We start from the raw sequence: 25,570 nt of genomic DNA on the forward strand, positions 1-25,570 counted from the left end.
GTCACAGAGCTAGTAAGTGTCTGAGGTCAGATTTGAATTCAGCAAAACTCATCTTTCTGACTCCAGGCCCAGCACCCTATCCATTGTGCCACCTAGCTGCCCCCTGATTAAACAATTTTTTCTATTAGAAAATATACTTGTATTATTATTACTTATACAATTTTATAATCTACTTGCAATTTTTTTTATCACAAACAAGATTTTCTACAAATACTAGAGTCTATCATATATCAATTTATTTGTAATTTTTTTTTGCTTTCTTGATTACTATTGTGGTATTATATATGGTCAGAAATTCTAACCCAAGTCTTAATAGAATTTAAATGGATCTTCTTTTGTCTTGTCTTCAGTGGAAAAAGATCACAACATTCAGATTTACTAATATAGTAATATCAATTCCTTCATGTTCAATTCAATTCATCACAACAAATATTTCTTAAGTGTCTACTATGTGCAAGGCACTTTTAGGTACTAAAGATGCAAAGATAAGGATGACACAATCCCTCAAGGGTCTTACAATCTAGGGTAATGGAGAATAATGAATTAAAAATTCATGCAGATAAATGTAATACTATTATATAATGACACGTCCTAGTGCTTACCTTTCTGTCATGCCCATATCACTACTGAGATTTTTGATGATGTCACTGTCCATTTGCATGTACCATATTAACCAGAGAGAAGATTAGAGTTAAAGTAATCTCCTTAAAATGTTATATAGAAATATCTTCCATTACAATTATAATTAACATAAGGTATAAACTTTTCATTAATGCTTTGCCTAAAGTTATTCTATTTTGTCTTATATTCATCACTACCACTCTCAGCTCATATTTAATTTCTCTCTCAGTTTTACTGTCTTCATTCTTAACTTTTTTAATTCACTGAAATCATGATGAATTTCATCCATAGAAATGGAAATTTCTCAAATCCTTTATCTACAGTCTGGATTTATCTGTGCTCTTAATGTTTTAATGCAGTGGTAGAGCAGTGCTGAATAGACTTCCTATTTTCCAAAGGACATATATGGGGAATCTATTACCATTACTACTTTAAAATTCACAGGGTGACTTTTCCTTATACCTTTTGATACATTCCCCTTTATACTTCTTGTTTCCATTGCTTATAAGATTCAGAATTTCTTATAAAACTGTCTAAAATAGCAATTTAATTCCCTGAGTTATAGTACAACATGTAACTTTACAAGTAACTAAGAAAAGCACCAAAATATTATCAATTCTCAGTCTTAGTTGGAAAGGCTCATAAGCCTGCAGTGGCCAAGCTTTGCCACTAGATGGTACTTGTACACAAATTTAAAATGCCATGAAATTTTAAAATTAACCTGCCTGGGGAGTATGGTTGGTGACCCTTGTCTTCCTTTTGAGTAAATGTATGTATAGATGAAAAGATTGGTATGTCCAAAGGAAAACATACACAATGTAACATCTTGGCAACTTTGCTGCATTTTTGTTAGGCCCTATTTAATTTGGAGCATTAGAGATATATAGATAACTTTTGTAGAATTATTACTTATTTATAATAAAGGTTGAATCATTGTAATATTTGCTGTAGTAATAGTTACAGATGCTCTTTGGTATTACATAAAATATGCAATGTGTTTTTGGTTTGCATAACTCTAAAGATGCTTCCTCCCTTCCTCCCTCTTTCACCCCTCCCTCCCCTTCCTTCCTTCTTCCCTCCCTCCTTTCTTTCCTTCCTTCCTTCCTTCCTTCCTTCCTTCCTTCCTTCCTTCCTTCCCTTCCACTAACTTATATCTTAATTTTTTTCCTACTTTTTGTGACATTACAGCTTTTTATAGGTTTTCATGATACTTATTAGAGGTGGAGCTATTAATAGTATATGCAAATAGTTCTATTACCTCATCATCGTCTCCTCATCTAATGGTGTCCTGAGACTAAGGATAAAGAGCAGCCTGGTATAATATTCTGGAGAGTCAGTCTCTGAATGAATGAATGAAAAAACATTTATTAAGCTTTACAGATACAAGCAAGGAATATAATTCTTGCCCTTAAGGGGCTTACCTTCTAATAGAAGAAGACATCATATAAAGGGGAGCTAGAGTAAGAAAGCAAGGAAGTGGAGAGGGCCATATAATTTGGAAATAGTTGGGAAGTGGCATTGTGGCTTGGTTTTGGGCAAGATAAGGCAAAAAGCCCATCTTTCAGAGTCCGGGGTCCCAGGAGCAGGCATTTAGAGTCGAAAAATCCTGGGTTCAAGTTGTCACTTCTGACACTGTGCTGGGGATGTGATCATGGGGAAATCACAAGCTCATAGTGCCTCACTTTTTTTTTAGGCTAGTGCCTTGAATATACTAGGGCCCATAAGTTGCAGATGACTTGCCCACCTGAATTATCCTAAAGGAGTTTCCATGCTGCATTTCCCTATATGTATGAAATCTCAGATTTTGACCAAATTGTGTCCTGATAGATCTATGAGTGTTTACATGGGCATTAATTCGGGCTTAGAAAATTCTATTGCATATTATAATTATTGTGAAATTAGTGTTTATAACTGAGCATCTTTATTGTTATAGACATTAATTTAAATTGAGTTGGTTATATTATTTGTTTATAGTACACCAAATGACATTTTATGTTTCACCTTACTTCTATAAGGATCTGTGATAGATCCATTATTTCATTGGGATAGGTTCTTTCTTCACTGAGGAAAATTCTAAACTTGATCAGTCAACCAACCAACGAATTGAGCATTTATTTAGTGCTATGTGACAGCACTGTGCTTGTAATGGGGATGCAAAAAACAAAAAAAAAAACCCCAAAAGAAATTCCTACTTTCAAGAAGCTTACATTTTAATGTGACAGACACAATCCTTAAAAGATAGATGCTCCTTAGTAGACTGTTTTCACAAGTTACCATGATCAGTATATTACTACCTACTATCTATAACTTTTTATTGATGTCTAGTTTTTGAATGACAGGCAGTCTGTTGTATGGTCTTTACTTGAAGACTTTCCAGCTTGAGAGGGTTTTACAGAACTTTTATGTTGCTAGCATGCTTTTTTGAAACCATGTGATTTTCTCCATTCTCTAATTAGCCACTGATGTTGGATTTAGTGCAGGATACATTTTTCTAGTAACAGGTAATGCTATAATAGGCTAACCACTCTCTTAGTCTTACTGTGAAACAAGAATTTAGAGCATGTGCATTCAACTGGCTCTGCTAACATTTACCTTTATCTCTCCCTATGTTTTACAATATTGACCCATAACTCCACTGGAACAATTTCTCTTAGGATCAGCTAGACACTTCCTAGATAGGTGACCCTGGGGAAGTCATTTGACACTTCTCAATTTCCTCATCCATAAAATAGGAATAATAATAATATATCTTCTTTAAAAGGTTGTTATGAGGATCAAATAACATATGTAACCTATTTTCTATCATGTTGGTATAGCCTCAATTTCCTCATCTATAAAATGGGAGTAACAATAGGACCTACCTCACAGGATTGTTGGGAGGATCAAATGAGATAACACATATAAGATATTGTCATAGTGGTCCATATTGAGGTGCAATCTCCTTGAGATCAGAGACTGCCTCCTTTATGTATTTATAACCGGATTTTAGCACAATGCCTTATATACAGCAAGTACTTTAAAAAGTCTGTGGAATTTAATTTGCTGAATTAAAGTATTAATTCCCTCCTTACCCTTAACACTGGAAGCAGAAAACTAGTTAGAAATAGCTATTTCAGGCACCATTCTACAGTAACACCCTTATCATGGGTTGCTTAGGATGGTTAATTTCACTATCAAGGTGGACATACTTTTCTGTGTTTTATGTATAGGCAGACAAAATGGTCCCCAAGGGAGCTGTACTCTTCCAGAGAATAGACACAGGACTTTCCTATAAGAGTACTGCTTTCTTCCCTTTGTATCATTCCTTGAGATTAGGCAATATGGTCTTGTGAATGGAGACAGGAAATATTTGGGGAATGGAAAGGGAATAGTCTTAGAACCTCACTCTCAGTAAAAAACTTAGCTTAGTTTGGGGCCAATTTATGTTCAGTAGCTGCCAATCTCAGCCATTAAAGTAGTTCATTCAGTTCTTTGGATAATTCCTGCTACACTTGTTTAGATACAAACTAACAGAACATCGAAGTAGGAGTTCTGGGTTTCTAGGAACAAAAAGACAGGCCATATATTCCCGTAGTCAGTTGAAAATAGATAGATCCCAAAGTGGACACACAGAACAAAAGAGTGGCATGCCACACACCTAAGGTAGAGATTTCTTAAGTCCATATCATTCTCCATGAATATTGCTTCTGTAAAACTTCATAGAATTTTATTTTATAATTATAAGTGGCAAAAATAAAATTATCATATTTTATATCATATTTTATATAAGGCTAATTTATATAAAGCTAATTTCCTATCACCAACCTCAATCAGGGTGGTAACTAATGAGAATATATCTAGTTTTTTGCCTAAAAGAATTTACTGCCACATTACTGTTCCCTTACACTCACTGTTTCTCTCTTTCTATGTTTGACAACTAGGTCTTCCTTTTCATGATTGCGTGATGGGCCTGGTTTTCCCTGATACTTTAGCTTATTTATTTCCTATCTAATGTCTGTGTCCTTGCTATATTGAATGTCACATGCTGAAATCTGCCTCGGACTAGTGGCCTATGTTTGTTATCATCTTCAAATAGGGTACAGAAAGTCATACAGTAGGATAATAAGGGTTGCATACAAAATGGAAGAAAAGGAAAAAAAAATTATCAGAGGCAATTCATGATTGTGATCACCACTACCACCACCACCACCACTACCATAAGTAAGTATTTTTAAGAACTTTTTATGAGAAGACAGGACTCATTGAAAAAATCCCTGATGTTGGGAAAGATTGAAGGCAAAAGGAAAAGGGGATAGCAGAGGATGAGATAGATAGATAGATAGATAGATAGATAGATAGATAGATAGATAGATAGTATCATGGAAGCAACAAACCTGAGCTTGGAAAGACATTGGGAGAGAGTAGGTGATAGAAGGGCCAGGCACACAATGGTCCATGGAGTCATGAAGAGTTGGACATGATTGAATGGATGAACAACAACAGTGTGCCAGGAGCTATGCTAAGCATTGAAGATGCAAAGAAAGGTAAAAATACCTTGCCTCAAGGAGCTAATATTCTTATGGGGGTGAGAAAAGACTATGTATATACAAGATATATACAGCACAATTGGAAGGAAATCTTTGAAGTGATCTGTGTGTGTGTTAGAAAAAGGTCTTACAAAGAATGTAGGTTTTGAGATGTGCCATGAAGGAGGTCAAAGAAGCCAGGAGGCAGAAGTGAAGTTGGGGAGCATTCATTGTATGTATGAGGGATAGCTAGAGAAAAAGTAGGGAGTCAGGTGATGGAGTATTGTGTTCAATTATATGAAAGTGAGTAAAGTGTAAGAAAACTGGAAAGGTAGGAAGGAGACAGATTGTGAAGGGTTTTAAAAACCAGAGGATTTTAGATTTGATCTTGGAGGTAATAGGGAGATTCTGGAGTTCATTGAATGGGGGCCTGACATGGTCAGACCTGTGCTTTAGAAGGATCACTTTGACAGCTGAATGGAAGATTGACTAGAGTGAGGAGATACTTGTGTCAGGGAGACCAACCAAAAGGTGATAGTCCAGGCATGAAGTCATGAAGGCCAGCACCAGGTAGTGGTTGTTTGAGTGGAGAGAAGGGGACATATATGAGACATATATGTTGTGAGGGTAGAAAAAACAAGACTTGGTGACAGATTGGGTGTGTGTGGGGAGTATGAGTGATACTAGTACTATGCACAGAAAGGCAAAACAGCTGAAGAACAGGTGAGACAGGAGAACAATAGGATGGAGAAGAGCTAGTATGGAAGAATATTACTGTTGTTTTTTCATGATGCCAATATTAGGGAGGAGAAATGGTACAGCAAGTAGTAGCTTCCACCTTGATCTTCCCAGATGATTGACCATATTTTGTGGTGCAGGCAGATTACTACCTGGGAGGCCTGAATCAGTAAGCATTGGGTGGAAAGTGCTGTCAAATCTTAATTTTTAACTTCATGCCTTTGCTCCTACTGTTGATCTCATCTGCTTACTCCCTTGTCTGTCCCAATCTTAGTATTATACTTCTTTTTTAAAACTATAAATTTAGTCTTCTAACCTTAAAGATTTTTCCTTTACTTAGTAGAAATGCTAATGGTTTGAAAGCATATCTCATTTGATCCTCATGATTACCCTGTGAGGTAGGTGCTATTATTTCCCGCATTTTACAAATGAAAAAATGGAGGCTGAGAGAAATTGAATGACTAGCCTTGGATACCTCAGCTCCTAAGTGGCTGTGGCAAGATTGGAAATGTGTTTTTCCTTACTCCAAGTTCAGTACTTTAATCCATTGTGTTATCAACTGTATCTAGTAGAAAGAGTGCACCTGTGATTTCATTTGTACAGAGAACTATTGGTTGACAAAAGTCCCACTACTAATGCAGCTCAGCACTTTTTCTATAATTTGCAGGCTAGAGGATTGCCTAGGGCATGTAGGTGGCTGAGTGGATAGAGTGCCATACCAGGAGTCAGAATGACTCATCTTCCTGAGTTCAAATCTGGCCTCAGACACTTACTTGCTGTGTGACCTTGGATAAGTCACTTAACCCTGTTTGCCTCAGTTTCCTCATCTGTAAAATGAGCTGGAGAAGGTACTGGCAAACCACTCCATTTTATCTACCAAGGAAACTCCCACTGAGGTCCTGACTAAACAACAGCAAGAGGGTTGTCTAGAACAGTGGTATCAAATTCACAGAAGCTGGGCCCACAAAACCATGCATAAGGATCTCTGTGGGCCATATATTGATTTTTAAACACAACATATCAGCATTATATTCTATTATATTTTTATTTATTTTTTAAAAATATTTTCCGATTACATTTTAATGTTGGAGTCCAAAAACCTGGATTGTGATTTACTTAACTTCTCCAAGCCCAAGTTGCCTCATCTGTAAAAGAGGGATAATAATGACTCCACTGTACCCACCTACTTGACAGGTTTATTGTGAAGATTACAAGCAATCATGGATTGGATAGCATTTTGAAATCTATAAAATTTTCTCTTTTAGAGAAAAAAAAATCATTGTCTTTTGTTTTTACATCATAATCATTTCCTGACATATTGATGCCCTCTATTGATGGTTTCTGGTAACAACAACAAAAAAAGATAAAACAAAGTCAATCTATGGTTATCATATTTGGCAATGTATATTGCATTCTGTACTCATTGAGCCCCACTCCCACCTCGTTATGGATGTGTTTCATCATCTGTTCTTTGAAACAGAGATTGGTCTTTATAATCAATCAGTTTTTCTTTTGATGTAACTTCAACAGGTTTCAAAAAGCTGAGTGATATAATATAATAAAAAAGTACTATATGTTGAGTTAGATGATCTATTTTTTAATTAATTAATTTATTTAACCAACATTAATTTAAGCACTTTGTGTTAGGTGCTGGGAATATAAAGTCTCTGTAAAATTTAAATAATAACACATGTTCTGTTTACCAAACAGGCTTATTAAGAGAAAAGTGCTTTATGAACTTTAAAACTTTGTGGAAATGTGAGTTATTGCTTTTATAATGTTGTAGACATATCAAGTGGTAGTATTTGGGTAGCATAAGACTCAGAGAATTGGTGTGATAATATTCTTCATTTTGATCATATGGGATCCAATAACTTGCTTATCTTTATTTTCCCACCTAATATATGAATAAACTATACCACACCAAAATAGCATCCTTATTCAATAATATCATCCATGTCATGCTCTAATTTTCCTTTTCTTCTTGATGGTCGCTATAGACATATAGCTACCTTTATGGGTAGATGCAAGTCAATATATGTCTGCTAATATTTTTTTGACAGGAGTAGAAACCCAGCTCTCATTCCCTCAGCATTGTTTATAGGCAGAGAACTGTCTTTATGAAGAAGCCAAATGTCTTGGCTCTGTAGCTGCAATGGACTTCAATTCGTAACGAGCCACTATGATTTAATTTGCTGTGCTATAGAAGAGAAAATTCCCAATCTCATTTAGAAATCTCATTAAAGGACTTCTTGGTATTATGGCATTTTCAATATTAATGTGAAATTATATATAAGATATTATATATACATGAGATATTGTATTTTACTATCATGCTGTTCAGTGATATAATAAAATAACTAAGGGCTAGATTTATGTCATTATGGATTTGGCTCTCACTGACTTCAGAGAAATGAGGCCGTTGGCAAAATCTATCCCTAAAGCACTAAGTAATGCTTTCCTATTGCCAGGGACAAACTCTCTCTTCATAGAGGGGAACCAAATCCAAAGGAATGTGTATTAGAAGTACTAATTTCAACTACTTATGCACATAGATGATTTCTAAGTTAGCTATAACCTCTCAGAATAAAGATTTAGATGCTATTAACATACAGCTTCATGAAAACATCTGTTCAAAGTGCAGGAGTGTGGTTTTTTTTTTTTAAGGCAAATAAAATGTTCAGCTATATTAAGAATGGAATTTAGAATAATCTAGAAAATATTATAATGGAAGCAAATAAATCAGCACATCCTTGAATTCTTCGTTCAGTGCTTCTCACATAATTTCTGTGGAGGCAGGGTAAAAATAGAAAGGTCCAGAGAAGACAATAAAAATGATAGGAGACATAGGCAGGAGATGGGATTCTATACAAGAAAAAATTGAAAAGACTAGTATTATTTGGTTTGGAGGGAAAAGAAAGGATGAGCAGAAGGAGAATTGATTGATATATAAAATAACAAAAGGAATCAAGAATGGCAGACAATGTCCCTAAGGTATCTGATGCATTTGATAGATTAAAAATTTGAATTGAGTAAAAGAAAATATTTTTCTTCGTACATCATAGCATCATAGGGTTAACTTATGTAACTACTGCTGCAGGGTATTATTATGGTAAATAGTCAGCATCTTCAGTTGCATTGTCTGCTGCAGGATATCATTAAGGGAAAGAGTCAGCATCTGTATTACCAAGGTAAAAAAAAAAATTATTCACCATAATGCTTCACTGTGGAAACTGCAAAACAGCTTGATTTAAGAAGCAATTTTCTACTATGCTGTACTATTGACAATTAAGTACATTACCCAATCAAGAATTGATAGAATATGGAACTGGAAGTTCCTGTTTAGTTAAATTTTTTATATTAATACTGCTTAAAATGCCACAGAAAAGGGAAAAAAAGATTGGAAGGATTACTTGTTCTATATAGAATTTGAATGAGAATATAATTCTTTCTTTCCAAGTCATTTATGGTCATAACCATTAAATAACTTTAAGATGAAACAGTGGCCTAAACATTAGGAAGCTGAGATTAAAAACTGTTTTTCAGCAAGAATGTTGCCTGATTGGCAAATGAGATTCCAAGCCCAGAATATATTTTTCATCAGATCTCTATCCATAAATTATTTAGACAGAGCTTATCATTATTCCTTAGTCTTCTTCTTTTTTCTTTTTGCCTCCTCTTTCCTCTTTTTTGCCCTTCCCTTATATATTTTTCTGCTCACCTCACATTTCAAATCCAATCATTCCCCCAATTTCTTCCTCTTCTTTCACCTCTCCCTACTTTCCATTCCATTCCATTAATGAAGCAAGAGAATAGCACAGGGGAGAAAAGCATATTCTAACATTCTCATGTTCATGTGTATGTACCTATAAAAGTCTTGGAATAGGAATTTGAGTTTTCACCCCTCTTAATGCCACCTTCTCTCTTGTTGCTTTTTAGACTTCTAGGTTGGAGTTGGGGTAGGATGGGAAAAGGATAATATCCCAATATCTGACACCAGAGTGGATTATAGAGCTTGATTGGTTCATATGGTCTGGGTATATAGCTAACCCGCATAGTCCAACTGCATTCTGTAGCCTCAGAAATTTAGCTGCCAACATTTTCCCACTTCATAGTTATGATAGTTATATGCCCAGTATAGGTGACAGATGGCATGTCTATTTGAAGAGACTCAACCCCAGGATGGCTGTGGTATGATTTTTTTTTCCTATCAGAGTAACTCTTGAAGAATATACCAAAGGATACGGGGTGTTTGATATGCATGAATAAAGAGAATAAACAATAAGAAATGTAATCATAGATTTTTTAAAAAAGAATTGAGATATAAAATCTGTGGAGTTGTGAACAGATGTCTGAGGTGAGTGTATATGTGGCTGGACAGTCTCTGAGCCATTGCGGACTTAATATATATTAAAATCATATATATTTTTAGATAAGTACATTTGCTTTTAAGAGCTATTTCAGAAACCATAGAGTTACTATTCTATCCTCTTGATCCATGTTGGCTAGTAGAGTCCTGTGTTCTCTTCCTAAAATCCTAAGTCTAACTCTCAGACTTTTTACCTTTGTTACCTTGGGCAAGTAACATAATTCCTCCTAGGACCAGTTTCCTTAGTTTTAAAATGAAGGTTTTGAATTATGTGATCTTTAAAGATACTTCCTACTTTAAATCTATGATCCTGTGATCTATACATCCATTCCTCTGGGAACTGGCTTATCTGCTCATTTAATAAATTGTAGAAAACAATGATTGTTTGCATGATTGAGCATTATATGTGTATCTATGCCATGATGTCCATTAAAAATGCTGCTGCTTCCCTTATGGGTTTGGGCCATGTCATTTTTCACTGTGTCATGATATTGTAGGTCAGCATTAATATTAATGAAGGATGAGAAGGCCAAAATATATCACTAGAACTACTTCAGGAAGGAGGATGGAATGAGAAGAAACATGCTTTCTTATTGACATATTTGAGGGGATAGCTAGAAGGTACCGGGCATTTCTACTCTTCAGTTTTTAATAAGAGATATTTGGTGGCACTAGACCAGTGTGGGGAATCTGCAGCCTCGAGGCCTCATGTGGCCCTCTAAGTCTAGATGGGACCTCGAGGCTGCAGGTTCCCCACCCCTGCACTAGACTGATGAAACAGAGAATCATCAAAAAGTGCGAGTATGTAGGTGGAAAATTTACACACACACACACACACACACACACACACACACACACACACACACACGCACACATAAGTACATGTATATATGCTTTCTAAATTTGTAATAGATAACTACTTATCCACAAATATGGAAAATTTACAGAAATTCACTGCTTTAGAACCTTTAATTTATGAAAAAGTACACATAAGGAATAATAGAAGAGCATACCGAAAGACCATTTGGATGTTTTTTCATTGTTACAGCTTTTTAATGATAAGAAAGATGAAACAAAAGCATTTTTATAGATTTCTCTTTCTCTATTTTCTTGAAATTTTAGTATGCCAAATACAAGTGAAAGCCATTCTTTAAATACTAGATGGCATATGCATGGATAAAAAGCAAAACCCCAGAAGCCAATTAGGACCAAATCTCAACCACTTGCAAACTAGCTCTTCCATACATATACTCTAGGCAATTTTAAAAAGGAACTTTCATGAATTATCTGTTTTTTCTGGGTCAGTGAAGCATGGAACAAATATTTTAGACCAATTAGCATGTAGTTTTTTATCTCTGCTACAGTGAGCTGCTGCCAGTCTATGTACTACCTGTCAGAGTAGGAGCCTTTCTAATAGAAGGGTTGAATTTCTATCCTGTTTTTGAATTTTAGTTAAAATTTTTTTTTTGGCAGAGTAGAAAAGTCATATATACAAAGCCATGTGACAGTGATGGTCTCCTGCATTACCTTGACATTTATATTTTGGTGAAGACTTTTATCCTGACACATTGTTCTGTTCAATTATTATTATATCTTTTTTCAGTGCAGTAACATTCAGGAAACTAGAACTAGGATAACTCAGCGTGCACTTGAAACCATTTGAAGTTGCTAAAGGATTTTGAGGGGTGGTTATTTCAGAGAAATTGACATTTCAGAAAGAGGCTCCCCCCCCCCCGCCCAATCTCTGTTGATGTTTGAAAGCCTTCAAAGTGTTGCTATGATCAGAGAGAAGGGTTTCTAGTGAAATAGTTCCTCCCATACTACAGTGACTTGGGACTGTCGGGCTATCAATTCAGTTCCTCTCTGGTTGAAGAGACTTATTTCATGAAAACTGTCTGAGGTTGCATCCTGAAGCTTGAAGGTTTATTTTGAATTTAGATTAAGAAAATATAAAATTAATCTCTTTTCAAAAGAAGCTTCAAAGTAAACCTTAAAACAGGCACTCCAATAGGAATATCTCTTGAAAAAAATCCAGTATCCTAGTGTTCTGCATTTCATATTTTTGACAGTATTTATAGTTATTTCCAAATCATAGCTATGAGAACTCTGGTTTTCCTTCAACCTGTCCGAACATTACTTATCAGTCTCCTTTGCTGAACCATTATGGATCTTCTGTGTCTTACATATGGGTGTCTCCCCAAGGTTTTATCCTGTGCTCTTTTCTCTTTATAGTTTTTCCCTCAATGATCTTATCCCTTGAACTTACCACAGGTTCACTTATCATCTCTACCTAGATAACTTCCAGAGCTATTTATTCATCCTTAATCACTTTTTTGAACTCCAGTCCACATCTCCAGTTGCCTCCTGGCCATATTTGTGTGGATGTCCCAAAGCCACCTGAAAGCCACTTGCCTGAAAGATAACTCACCATCTTTCTTCCCAAACTCACCTTGCCTCTAAACTTCTTTATTCCTGTTGAGAGAACCAGCATTTTCCTAGTCACTCAGGGTTGTAACTTTGGAATAATTTTTAATACTTCTCTTTCCTTCAGCCCCAAATCTAATTAATTGTGAAGTTTGATAGATTTTACCTCTACAACGTCTATTAAATTAATCTCTTTTACTTTACTCACATGGTGCAATGAATAGAGTATTGGGAATGTAGTCAGAAAGACCTGAGTTCAAATCCTGCCTCTGATACTTACCAGCTGTGGGATCCTGGACAAGTCATTTATCCTCTGTAAGCCTCAATTTCATCTGTAAAACAGGGATGATAATAGCACTTAACTTCCAGAGTTGTAAGGCTATGATAATATTTGCAAAATCTTTTGCAAACCTTAAGGCACTAGGGTAATAGAAATAATAAATCATAATCATAATATAAATATTATGATTATGATTTATTATTTCTATTACCCTAGTTGAAGTCCTCATCATTACTCACCTGAACTCCTGTGATAGCCTCCTGATTAGTTTTCCTGCTTCAAATCTCAAGATCTCTTTAATATAATATCCTCACAGATGCCAAGATCATCTCCCTAAAGTACGGGCCTGACCAAGTCATTCCCCTGCTCAAAAATATTTAATAACCCCAGTCTACTCTAGGATAAAATACATACTCTCAGCCTAGCATTTAAAGCTGTCTGTGATCTGGTCCCTATCTACCTTTCAATCCTCATTTCACATCTTTGTTCCAGGAAAACTGAACTACTATATTTCCCCAAACTTGACATTCCTTATCTTGGTACATTTGTTCAGCCTGTATCTTATGACTAGAACAGGGACTCTCTGTAGCCTAGTACTTAGAACAGTGCCTCAGGCATTTAATGAGTGTATCGTTGTAGTGGTGATGCTGTTCCTGCACTGAGCTAAGGAGTTAGGTCATTCCTCCCTATTTCCCCACTCCCATCCCCCTACTTTGTGTGGACTGGATCACTTCTTCCCAGCCACTCCTTCTATTCTGCCCATTGAGTATGACTTTTTCTTTAGTCATTTCCTTTCATTACCTCTGAGGAAGAATGTTTTTCTTCTAGGAAACTCAGGTCATAGATTCCAAATGTGGTGGTTCTACCATCACAGATGATAAGATTAGATAAAAAAAAATTGATAGAAAAAATAATGACAAATCTGTTTTATTTCACATTGGTTGAATCCTTCCAGTTTCATCTATAAAAATTCTGGGGAGAGTCTGGCTTAGTTTTATCTTGTTTTTGATTAACTTTCTGCAGACCTTATTTTCCTTCCTTTTCTTCTTGTTCTGTGTGTGAGGTTGCTGGGGGATATTTTTGTAATCATTTGCAAATTTCCTCTGTAATACTTTGCATCTTAACTTTTAAGTTTGTGTTTATTTATCTTGGCAATAATAATAATAATAATTTCACATTAATGTATCATATTAAAGTTTAAAAGCATTGTTCTCACAACCATCTTATGATGAAGGTAGCACATATTTTGTCATCCTCATTTCATAGGGAAGAGACTGAGACTCATGCAGATTAATTAAATTGCTGATGATCATGTAACTAGTGAATGTTGAGGAAAAGGTTGAAACTCTGGTCTCCTAACTCAAATTCATTATTTCATCATACTACCTTTAAAAAGGTAAAAATGTGCTTTAAAGTTTGCAAAGCACTTTACATATTTTGTCTTATTTAATCCCTATTACAACCCTGTGGGATAGATACATGTCTCTCTACTTGGCAAAGTGATGAAGTGTTTGGGAGCCCAGGTCCTTTCTAGGCTCTTCATTGTGGTAACTTTTATATTCTTAACTATTCTAAGAAATTATGATAATCAGATTCAATATCTTTAGCTTTATCTATTTCTAACTTTTAAGTAAAAACTTCAATAGGTAATATAATTATCATAATCATAATTGCATGAAATGTTTTCTCATCTTTATCCTTTCTTCTAATTTGGTGTAGACTTTTAACTTTTGTTTTAACCAGTGCCAATCAATTAGTTGAGTGATAGCATATCAGTGAAATGACTGTGGCATAGATCCTTAGTTAGTTTTGATTTATTAATTTATACTCTCTCTCTCTCTCTTTCTCTCTCTCTCTTCTCTCTCTCTCTCTCTCTCTCTCTCTCTCTCTCTCTCTCATCTACCTATGCATTTACTACCTCTCACCAACATAATGATTTTGTTTGGTACTTGCAATGTCTGCCAGTAGATTGGTTACTTTGTGATGAAATTCTTTGGTCAGATTACCCTAACTTCATGGTTGGAGAAAATATTAGAAATGGGCACTTCCATAAATCAATCCATCAGATTCTCATTATGCCAGTTAAGTAGACAGAGTATCCAGGAGAAGTAGAATAATAGTTTCCCTCTATATTTTCACTCTAAGACTGTACCCACAAAACAGCAAAGTTTAATGGGGAAGAATAAGTTATGATTTTTTAACACTGTGGAAACAAAATAATTGATTTTCAGATTTTCCCTTTAAAAACATTTTGACCTCAAAATCATAACTAACTTACTAGACAAATTTAATTGGTTTTAAAATAGATTTATATCACACAGATGGGCTTGAGATATTAAGAATACTTTTGATATATGACCTCTGAGGACTATAGAAGAAATTTGAAAAAAGTCCTAAGTGTCTCTTGATAAAGAAAAGCTTTTTGCTTGTGCAAAATAGTTTAGATATTAAATGTTAAAACAAATACTTTGACATTTCCCCATTAATTAAAGTTTTTTTTCCATTAGTTTAAGACACATAAATATTAAGTTTAAATTTTTTAACTTTTAGTCATGAGATGGAGAAAATCTTACCCTTTTTACAATATAGTCATTAAACTTATCTAATGAGTTGTGGAAATAGGAAATAATCTTACCTTCTTAATAATATAGAGGGTGTCATTAAGCTGTTATTGAGTCAGACATAGAGAATTTCTCATGTACAACTTTAGCAACGAAAGAAGTTAGGAATGTTGAAAAACTGATTTAAAAACAGACTGAGGCCTTTGTTATATGTACTCACATTATCTTTGTTCTGTTGATAGGCATATGCTTTGTTCCCCTTTTAAGCATTCTTAGATGGGAAGGAATTGGCTAATTTTTGACCAGTAAGGAATAACAGAAGTTTTTCTTTATTTTTGACTGTTGAAAATAATGTATCATTTAAAATCTTTACAAATACTGGATTTATTTATTTCATATGAAATATTAATTGATTTTGTCTGGTTTTATTTTCAGATAGAGGAATTTCGAAGACTGAGGACCCATGTTAAAGGTGCAGAACTCTTAGAGGGCTGTGATGGAATTTTAGGGGACAACTTCAGACCCACTCAGCCACTTAGTGACAGAGTAATTCGAGCTGCATTCCAATAGCCAAAGAGATCAAGAATGAATTAATCTTCATCCAGGTATGAGATCATTAAAGAAAATGAAGCATGTAATAATGTAAGTTACTCATGGTAATCAATATAATTTAGCAGTTAAATAAGTATATTTCATTTTGACAAAACTTATGACATTTCAGAGCCTCATTAATTACAACAGTCTGGAGTTTATTCTGATATTTTCTGCACTGGAAAATAGTCTTTTTTCTTTTCTTTGAATAATTTATATGCACTTCTTGACTCGATAGTCAGTGATACCAGTGATGTAAGCATGCTGCAGTAAGGAAACAGTGATGGGAGATGACTACTTGGTAATTTATTATAATTTACACTGAAATTACATCATTTAGTACCCAGAGCATAAAAAGTATAGACAAAGGAAGTATTGCTAATGGATAATAGAAAATCAATGCAGTATGAAATTTTGAATTTTGACTCTCATTCTCTAAGTAAATAATGGTCAGTGTGCTTATGGGGTGTCTAGATGACTAGGGGACTATTAAATAGTATCCTATGTTAGGGTCAATAAAGTGCCCCCAGTTGCTGCTCAAAATTTCAAAAAATAGAGATACAAGTTAGGAAAGTGTTTCTTGATATGTTCAACAATCCATTCAGAAGCATTTATTATCTATCTGCATGAAGGGGTACTTCACTATATATGGTAGAGATTGGGTTAGATTGCTGTCAACTTCTTCTTTTCCTATTTCCATCCAATATACATGTATCTCTCCATCCTTAAACCTTTATTAGACCCTACCATCCCTTCAAGCTGTTGTGCTACATCTCCCCTTACTTTCTCAGCCATACTCCTTAAAAGATCTGGTGGCACTGGCCAATTCTGCTTTCTTTCCTTTCACTCACTCCTTAACACTGCAATCTGGATTCGGGCCTCATAACCCCAAAGAAGCTTTTCTCTCCAAAGACATCAGCTGGAGGCCACTAGGTGGCATGGTGGATAAAGTGATGAACCACATAAAAGCATTTGTGACCTGGGCCAAGTCTCTTAATCTCTGTCTGCCTCAATTTCCTCATCTGTAAAATGGGAACAATAATAATTTCCACCTCTTAAGATTGCAGTAGGATTTGAATGAGATTTGCATAATCTTTGCAAGCCTTAAATCAACCTAGCTATTAGTATTATATCAATTGTCAACTTAGTTTCCAAATCTGGTGATCAAATTTTCTCAGCCCTAATCCTTCTTGATTTACATGCTGCATTTGATACTGTAAACTCTCTCCTGTCAAGGTTTTCATAACAATAAGTCTCCTTCTCAGAGTCTGCTTAGATGGTGAGGTAGATAGAATGCTGAGTTTGTAGACAGCTAGAGCAGAGATCAAATTTGACTTCAGACAGTTGCTAACCATGTGACCCTGGACAAGTAACTTAACCTCTATTTACCCCAGTTTCCTCAACTGTAAAATGGGTATAAATAAGGGCACTTATCTCCCAGGGCTATTGTGAGGATCAAATTAGAAAACAATTGAAAAACACTTAGCACAGTGCCTCATACATAGTAAGTGGTAGATAAATATTAGCTATTATTATTATTTGTCTTACTTCTCTTTTTCAGTTTCCTTTACTAGCTCATTATCCATATCTACACCCAATCTAACCATGGGTGTTCCCCAAGATTCTTTCCTAAGTCCTCTCCTATTTTTCCTCTACTTTTTCTGTTTTGATTACATCATCAGCTCCATCAGTTGAATTGCATTTCTGTTTAGATGACTTCCAGATCTCTCTATCTCTCTTTGAAGAGTCTCTCTTTGGAGCTTCAGTACCACAATACCAATTGTCCATTGGATATATAAAACTGGATGTTCCAGAGACATTTTAAACTCAACATGTATGAAACTAACCTTATTATCCTTCCCCCTAAACCTTTTACTCTTCCAAACTCCCCCATTTCTTTCGAAGTACCACCATTCTTCTAGTCTCCCAGCCTTATAACCCCAAATATCCCGGACTCCTCACTTAGCTTCAACCCACATGTCAAATCAGTTGCCAAACATTGCCATTTTAAAAATCTTGATAATACCCCTTGTATCTGACCACTTCTTTGCTTTCTCACAGCTGCCATCTTGGTCCAGGACCTCATTACTTATTGCTTAGATTATTGCAGCTGCCTCCTATTTGGTCTTTGCCTCAAATCATTCCCTACTCCAGTCCATTCCACTCACTACTGCCAAAGTAATTCTCTTTAAGCACAGATCTAACCATGTGACCATGTGATTCCTCTACTCAATCAACTCTAGCAGCTTTCCATTTACTCTAGGATAAAATATAAACTCCTCTGTTCAACTTTTATGGCCCTATACAACTTGGCCCCCACAGATCTTTTCGGCCTCATTAGATATTACCCCCCTCCCCCAGCATATTCCACTTTCTGTCTCCATGCCTAAGCAATGGCTGTCTCCTATGCCTAATATGTTACTTTCTTACCATCATCTCAAAGATTCTGTCTCTTCTTTCAAGATGTAGCTCAATCACTATCTTCTACATGAATTCTTTCCTGATCCAACAGATAATGGCCTCCCTTCCAAAATTCCTTTTATTTAATTACTTTGCATATATTTGTAAGGGAGTTTGCCTGCATAGGTTCAGATTGCCCAACATAGAAGTGCCCTGCATCTTACCTTTTCCTGCCATGGCTAAGACTAGCCATCTTTGCTTGGCTGGCATGGTCATAAGAGGTTGTTTCTTAGAAACTGGCCATATAGACTTTCCTGCAAGCTCTTCCTGCCACATCCAGAAGATAAAGATCACAATTTACACTCACTGTTTTACTTTGCTCTGAGAAATGCAAAATGAGTCTGAAGTCTCTGTTCCATTTTGTTACAAAGAAGCCTAAGGAAGCCATGGCAAATCACTTAACCCTGCTTGCCTCAGTTTCCTCATCCGTAAAATAAGTTAGAGAAGGAAATGCCAAGAAAACCCCAAATGAGGTCATGAAGATTTGGACATTACTGAAACAATCAAACAACAACCACAACAAGTCATTGTACATACGTATTGTGCTGCACATGTTTTTATGCCTACTTGTCTCTTCCATTTGAATATAAGCTCCTTGTGAGTAGAATTTGATTCATTCTTCGAACTTACAGCTCTAACATTTATCATAGTGTCTGGCACAGAAATTACATATATATATGTATGTGTATACACACACACACATGCATATGCATATATATGTAGCTATGTATGTATCTATATATGTATGTATTTATCTATCTATCTATCTATTATCTATCTATCTATAAAATCTTGATTCTTGAATAGCTTATGTTCTAAAACAACACTAATATTTAGCATACATGAAAGATACACAGAGAAAATAATACATTTTAACCAGAAAATTGCCTTCATGTAGGTGGGTAGGTTTTATAATAATGAATAATAATAATAATTCACTTTTGCAAAGCACTTTAAGGTATGCAAAACACGTTTCTTAAAACAAGCCTCCTTGAGGTAAGTAGGATAAGCCTTTTTTTTCTCTTTTTAACAGATGAGGAGCCTGAGGCTCCCAGAGAGATGACTTACTCATGGTCATACAACTAGCAAATGTTAGAACTGATATGCAGATCTAGCTTTCCTGCTGCAGCAAAATACAAGTTTTCTCTTTTGTCCTATTTGAGAAACCCTCTACCTAGATTGTGGATATTTTATTGCACTGAGTATGATTCTAGAATTTTCCCTTCATTATAACCAAAGACAGTCTATTTGTAGGCTGATAGACCTAGTGAGAGGCTCAGCCTTAGTTAGCCTCCCTACCATTCCTGAGCAGCTATAAAAGCTCTGCAGGGTTCACTTGAATTTCTTTGCTCCCTCTCTTGTCCCACAGGGAAGGAGGAAAGATGAAACAGTCACAAGGTGGTATGATCACTTCACTATAATCACACTTGCATGTGAAGCTCTTTTAAGAGTATTTTCCCCAATCTCGTCTGTTTTCTTGCCTGTTAAACTTTTATCTTTTTATCTTCTTTTCTATTTTAGAAACTTGGCTCCTTGCTCTTTCTTTCAGAGGCATCATGACATAGTCGTTCTGGAGTTGGGGGGCCTAGGTCCATGTCCTCCTGCCTCTTATGCTTAGTACATGTCTAGCTTTAGGCAAATCACTTGATATCTCTTGTTCTCCATTTCCTCATCTGTAAAATGAAGAGACTGGTTTAGATGACCTCTAAGGTTAAAGATTCTTTTAAAAAAGGAACCTCATAGCTGCTTTCATGCTACAAGTTTACTGATAAAACCATTGCTTTTCACAAGTGAAAAAACTCTATAACAGTTTCTTAGATAATAAAGACAAAGTCACCTTAGAAATCTACTTCTTGCAATATTTACTTCAATCTCTTTTAATTCCTACACTGGCTAACAGACTTCACTTTTCTTTCCATTCTAGTAGTAAGAATGAGGAAAGTAAAGAAAAGATGCTTCTTTGTTGAAGCATCTCTGAAATTGGAGGTCCCTTAGCAAGGTACAAGAAAGGTACAATATAGGAAGATTACAGGGCTTAGGGGATTGAGTGAGAATTTTTAAAGATGGAAAGATTTGGGCATATTTATAGATAACAGGAAAAGAAGCTGTAGAAGGGGAAGAGTAGAAGATTAGAGATAGGCAGGTTATAGAAATGATGAGAGAGAATGGGACCAAGTCCTGGAAAGGAGAAGGGAGGTTGAAGTGAATGGTCTTGTTTTTGTTGTTGCTGAAGTATGAAAAGAAGTCCTCAGCTGAAAGGGTAGGGTAGGGTTGGAGGCTTGGGAAGAGAAGAGAACATTTGGAATAGCCTCTGTGATGAGTGGGATAAGGAATCCATTAGTCAGTAGTAGAATTACTGTAGTCAAGGCCCAGTTGGGATTAGATAACATAAATTTGTAGAAGACTCAGTACAGTTCCATGCCATTTAAAAATTCCAATCAAGAGTATGTGAATAGGAGTGAAGGAGTAAATTTTGGGAGTAATGTGGTACCATTTTATCTATAAATATTCAATAGAATATCTAATCCATTCACTGCAGTCTTCCTTTGGTCTTTTTTTTTTTAAGTATTTTTTTGGATACCAATACAACACTCAGGCTGGGAGGTAGTAGTAGTGGATGATTTCATACTCATTGGTCCTAAAGAACCTATTTGCTGACTTAATAAGAACAACAGAAAGGTCTTTTGTCTTCTCCGTGCATATATCTATGTCATAACAAAAAATGTCTTAAGATATCCAAATGAATGAAGGATTGCCAATGATTTTGAAGTTTTGGGCAATAAGCTGAAAGCTAGAGGGGCCCAGGTTGGGTTTTCTTCCCTGTTGCCTGGGCAAGGGATGCAGAAGAGAAAAAAAATAATTTGGAAAGTAAATAGCTTACTAAGAATGTAATGTTTGAAAACAGGATACACATTTCTGGATCATTGCTTTCATAAAGGATTGATAGATTACTGGTAAGAGATGGAGTATACCTAGCAAAGTCTGGTTAGAAAGTATTTTCCATGTATCTTTAATCTAAATTTAATTCAAAGGGCTTTAACCTAAGAAGAACTAGGGAGGAAGAAGACTTCCTTTGTATATCCCCTAAAGTAGTATTAGAGGGCATAAAAATTTATGGGAGATAAAACCTAGGAAAGTAATCAATAATAAACCCAAAGCCTAAAGTACTTAAGCAGAAATGGCCAAAGTTTAGGCAATAAACAAAGGGAACTCTTAGAGGTTCTAACACAAGAAGGCAAATTTGAACTCATAGGTGTCACTGAGACTTGGTGAGTTGAAATCAGTGACTGGACCATGGCCCTGGATTTATAATACCTTATTAAAAAGAAATAGGTTAGGTAGAAGAGGGTTTGGGTAGCATTATATCTATTCATGTGAGGAAATTGAATATGCAGAAGGAGGAAGCATGATGAGCAGTAATTGGGTGAAGATCAAAGATGGAGAGATAGAAGAGTTTTTGTCATTGGAAAATGGAGGTGATGGTATAATCACTCCATCCTAGAGTTTGTGATAAAGGAGAGGAAAACTGGGCAGAGACTGACATGGTCCTTAGATTTTGAGAAAGCAGATTTCAAAGAAATTATAGGTAGGATCCTATTTTCTAAAATATTCTGGGGAAGTCAATTGAGGAGGGTTAGGAGATGCCAAAGAATTGAAATTCTAAGTTCATAAAAGGAAACAAGACCAATGAGAATAATAAAAAAAATGGTATTTGCCTGAAGGTACCTTCAATGCAGATAAACAGGGAACTCATCAACTAACTTAGATTTGAAAAAGAAATTTATAGAAGACAGAAGCCATCTAAGCTACAGAAGATGGAATGAGTCTGGTATAGTCTTATAAAACTGGTGTCAACAATGCTAACACTGGAATAGAGAAAGTTAAGGACAACAAAAAAAATATAAGGGGAGGATAATGATAAAGGATAGGATTTTTGCTTGGAGTGGATAGGATGATGATAGCTGAGAACATGGACAGCAATTCTCATTTCATTTTGGTTTTCTATGACACTCTGGAAATGACAAAACAAAAATGATTAACAGAATTGATATTCAAGATAAGTAAGGAGACACTAAAAGAGCATTTAGCTATACTTCATGAATTCCAGTCCCTTGGCCCCCATGAACAACATCGTTGGGTCCTAAAAGCTTTGGCAGTTGGGGTTACTGAGCTACTGGCTATTTGAAAAATCTTGGAAAATGTAGAGGTCCCATAATATTGGAGGCCAAGTGTTGTCCCAAAGAGAAAGGGACCAGAATATAAAACCACGGGCCAGTAAGCTTGACTTCTCTTTCTGGGAAAATTCAAGAAAGAAGCATTAAAGAGATTTTTTTTTTTGCAAATATCTGGTAAAGGATTGGTGATAAAAAAGGACCAGCATATCTTCATCAAAAACATGTGGTGCTCGACTAACCTTTGTTCCTTTGTTGGCAGGATTACTAAACCAATAGTTGAGGATATAGTTAAAGTAGATTTTATCAACACTTCTTATAAAATATTTATAATATGCCCGTGGAAGGTGGAGAAGTAATACAATCAAATGAATTCAAAACTGTTTGGTTGTTTGAACTCAAAGAATAGTTGTTAATAGTTCATTTGAAACTGAACACATGGCGGGAGGTCTCCAGTGAAGTGTCCCAGGGATCTGTGCTTGGCCTTATACTGCATTATAATTTTCTAAATGATTTAGATAAAGGAATAAATGACAAGCTCATCATATTTCCAGATTGCTTGGAGGGATACCTGACATGAAGAATAAAGATCCAAAAAAGATCTTAGCAGGCTAGAACATTGGACTTAACAATAAAATGAAATTCAATAAGGATAAATGTAAGGACTTACACTGTGGTACAAAAAGTAACCAACTCCATAGTTTTGAGAAAGGAGAAGCTTGAGTAGACAAGAGTTATTTTGAAAGGCTTCTGAAGGTTTTAGTGGAATGCAAGCCCAACCAGTAGTGGGATGTGGCAGCTATAAGAGTGAAAGCAAGTTTCAGTTACATTAGGAAGAAACATAGTTTCCAGAAATAGGGAAGTGATGATCCTACTGTAATTGACTCTTGTCAGACTCACCTTGAGTATTTTGTTCAATTTTGGGCACCAAAGTTTAAGGACCTTGGTAAGTTGGAGAGTATTCAAGGGTGGTAACCAAAGTAGGGAAGGGCCTTGAGTTTATGTTTATGTTTATGACATAGGAGGATTGGGTTTGGTTGAGGGAACTTGGTGTTTTTAGCTTGAAGAAAAAGAAGATTCAGGCTTGATAACTGTGTTCAAGTATTCGAATGGCTGTCATGGAGAGAAGGAATTAAATGTGTTATGTTCGATCCCAGTAAGGAGAACCAGGAGGTTGTACAGAGACATATTTTGGGTTGATGTCAGAGAAACAAACAAAAAATTAAAGCAACTTACAACAATTTAGAGCCGTCCAAAAGTGGAGTTAGTTGCCTTGCATGAGTTCTCCCATGTTGGAAGTATTCCGGAAAAGGATTGATGATCAATTATTTATTATGTTATTGTGGGGAATCTTTTATGTATGGGTTGCAAGTCCAACCCTAAACTTTTAAATTCTTTGATCCAGTGAAAAGATGAACTTTTGTGACAGCGATTACCCTGGATAGGGTCGATGAAATGGTTTCATGGTTTTTCAAATACAATACAGCCTGACCTCTTATTCAATTCGGGACTCAGTCAAGCACATGGTCCTTCTTTACAGCCTGTCAAAAATATATACACCAATGGAAAATCTCAATGTGTTGTCTGTTCAACTGTATATCATAAGTCAGGGCAATATGTATTTTTCATCCACCTTATTTTTCTGATGTGGATGGCCAGGCTGGTCTCTTTTAGGTAACCATGGATTTAATTGTTCAGGCCCTGTGGTTTTCCAAGGCTTCATGCAATCAAAACAATATCATCTCCAAATAAGAGCATATATGAAATCTCTCAGGAAAGCATTCCTCCTTTTCGGGGATTTTGAACAGAACATATTCCATAAAACTACTGATGTTGCCCCAGTTTTTGCCCTTTTTGATATTGTTCCTCAGCAGATTACTGAACAAAGTTATTTTTGTGATTGTATTGGTCATAGGTATGTACTTATAGCAAATGACCAGCTGTCTTGTGTAGTGTGTATCAGTGGACATAAAGGATATTTTTATACAAAAATCGAAAGTGAGGGTTTGACGGCTATATAATCCTAGATCAGTGATCACTCCTTCCTAAACAGTATTAGCTGCTTTATCAGTTTTACTTATTAAAAACAAAGATCACAATAGCATAGTGAAGTGGAACATTAAATATATCGATTTGTTTCGTGTGTTTTAGATCATGTTAGATTTTAAGAATGATATAATTTTTCAAAAATTTAAAATTATATGCAATTTGGATTCCAATTCAATCTTGGTATAGGGAATATAGTGTCCTACTCTTCTGGTAGGGATTATTGAGATAGTAGCTTTCCCCTGGAATCTTTCAGAGTAGTATGAATAAAACTGTATCCTATATATAACTTTAGGAGTCCTTTCTGAAGTGACTCAAACTCTCATTTCATAGGCTTTTGTGATTACATACTTTGTTCCTTTAATCTTGCAATGTGTAATACAAATCTAGTCTTAGTTCTACATAAAAATTACTTTGGGAAATTGGACTCATGAATGTGTACTTTTTATTTGATATTAAATAATGCCCTAAGGCAGGTAATTCAAATTTTTATTAAAGTGAAATGATTTGACAATCTGACTTTGAATTTAAAGCATGAATGTTTCATTTAAGCATCTGGAACTCAAAAGGCAAAAAAATTCATGCCAGTACTTGAAAAAGTGTTTTAAATAATCAGATTTATTTTAACCATGCTTTACCCAAGGTAGCTTGCTGGTTCTTCTCTAAGATGACAGAGTTTTAAGTGAAAAGTTTTGGACATCCTGAGGCTCTGATAACTAGGACTTTGCTGATTATGCCCATGGAAAATTTGTGGCTTTCTTGCTATTTAAGCTGTGTGAATCCTGGTTTTGTCCTTGTTTGAA

General features: G+C 35.5%; 1 protein-coding gene across 1 annotated transcript in view; it reads left to right on the plus strand.

The window, feature by feature from the left end:
* Positions 1-25,570, plus strand: part of CA8 (carbonic anhydrase 8) — a 146,242-nt gene that overhangs the window by 88,467 nt on the left and 32,205 nt on the right. The window contains exon 8 of the mRNA XM_021005956.2: positions 15,934-16,103. Within this exon, the coding sequence (XP_020861615.1) occupies positions 15,934-16,068 (135 nt within the window). The 3' untranslated portion in view covers positions 16,069-16,103. The remainder of the gene's footprint in view (positions 1-15,933; positions 16,104-25,570) is intronic.

This window comes from Phascolarctos cinereus, unplaced genomic scaffold (genome assembly GCF_003287225.1).
Source record: "Phascolarctos cinereus isolate Bilbo 61053 unplaced genomic scaffold, phaCin_HiC Scaffold_4;HRSCAF=312, whole genome shotgun sequence".
NCBI classification, from domain to species: Eukaryota; Metazoa; Chordata; class Mammalia; order Diprotodontia; family Phascolarctidae; genus Phascolarctos; species Phascolarctos cinereus.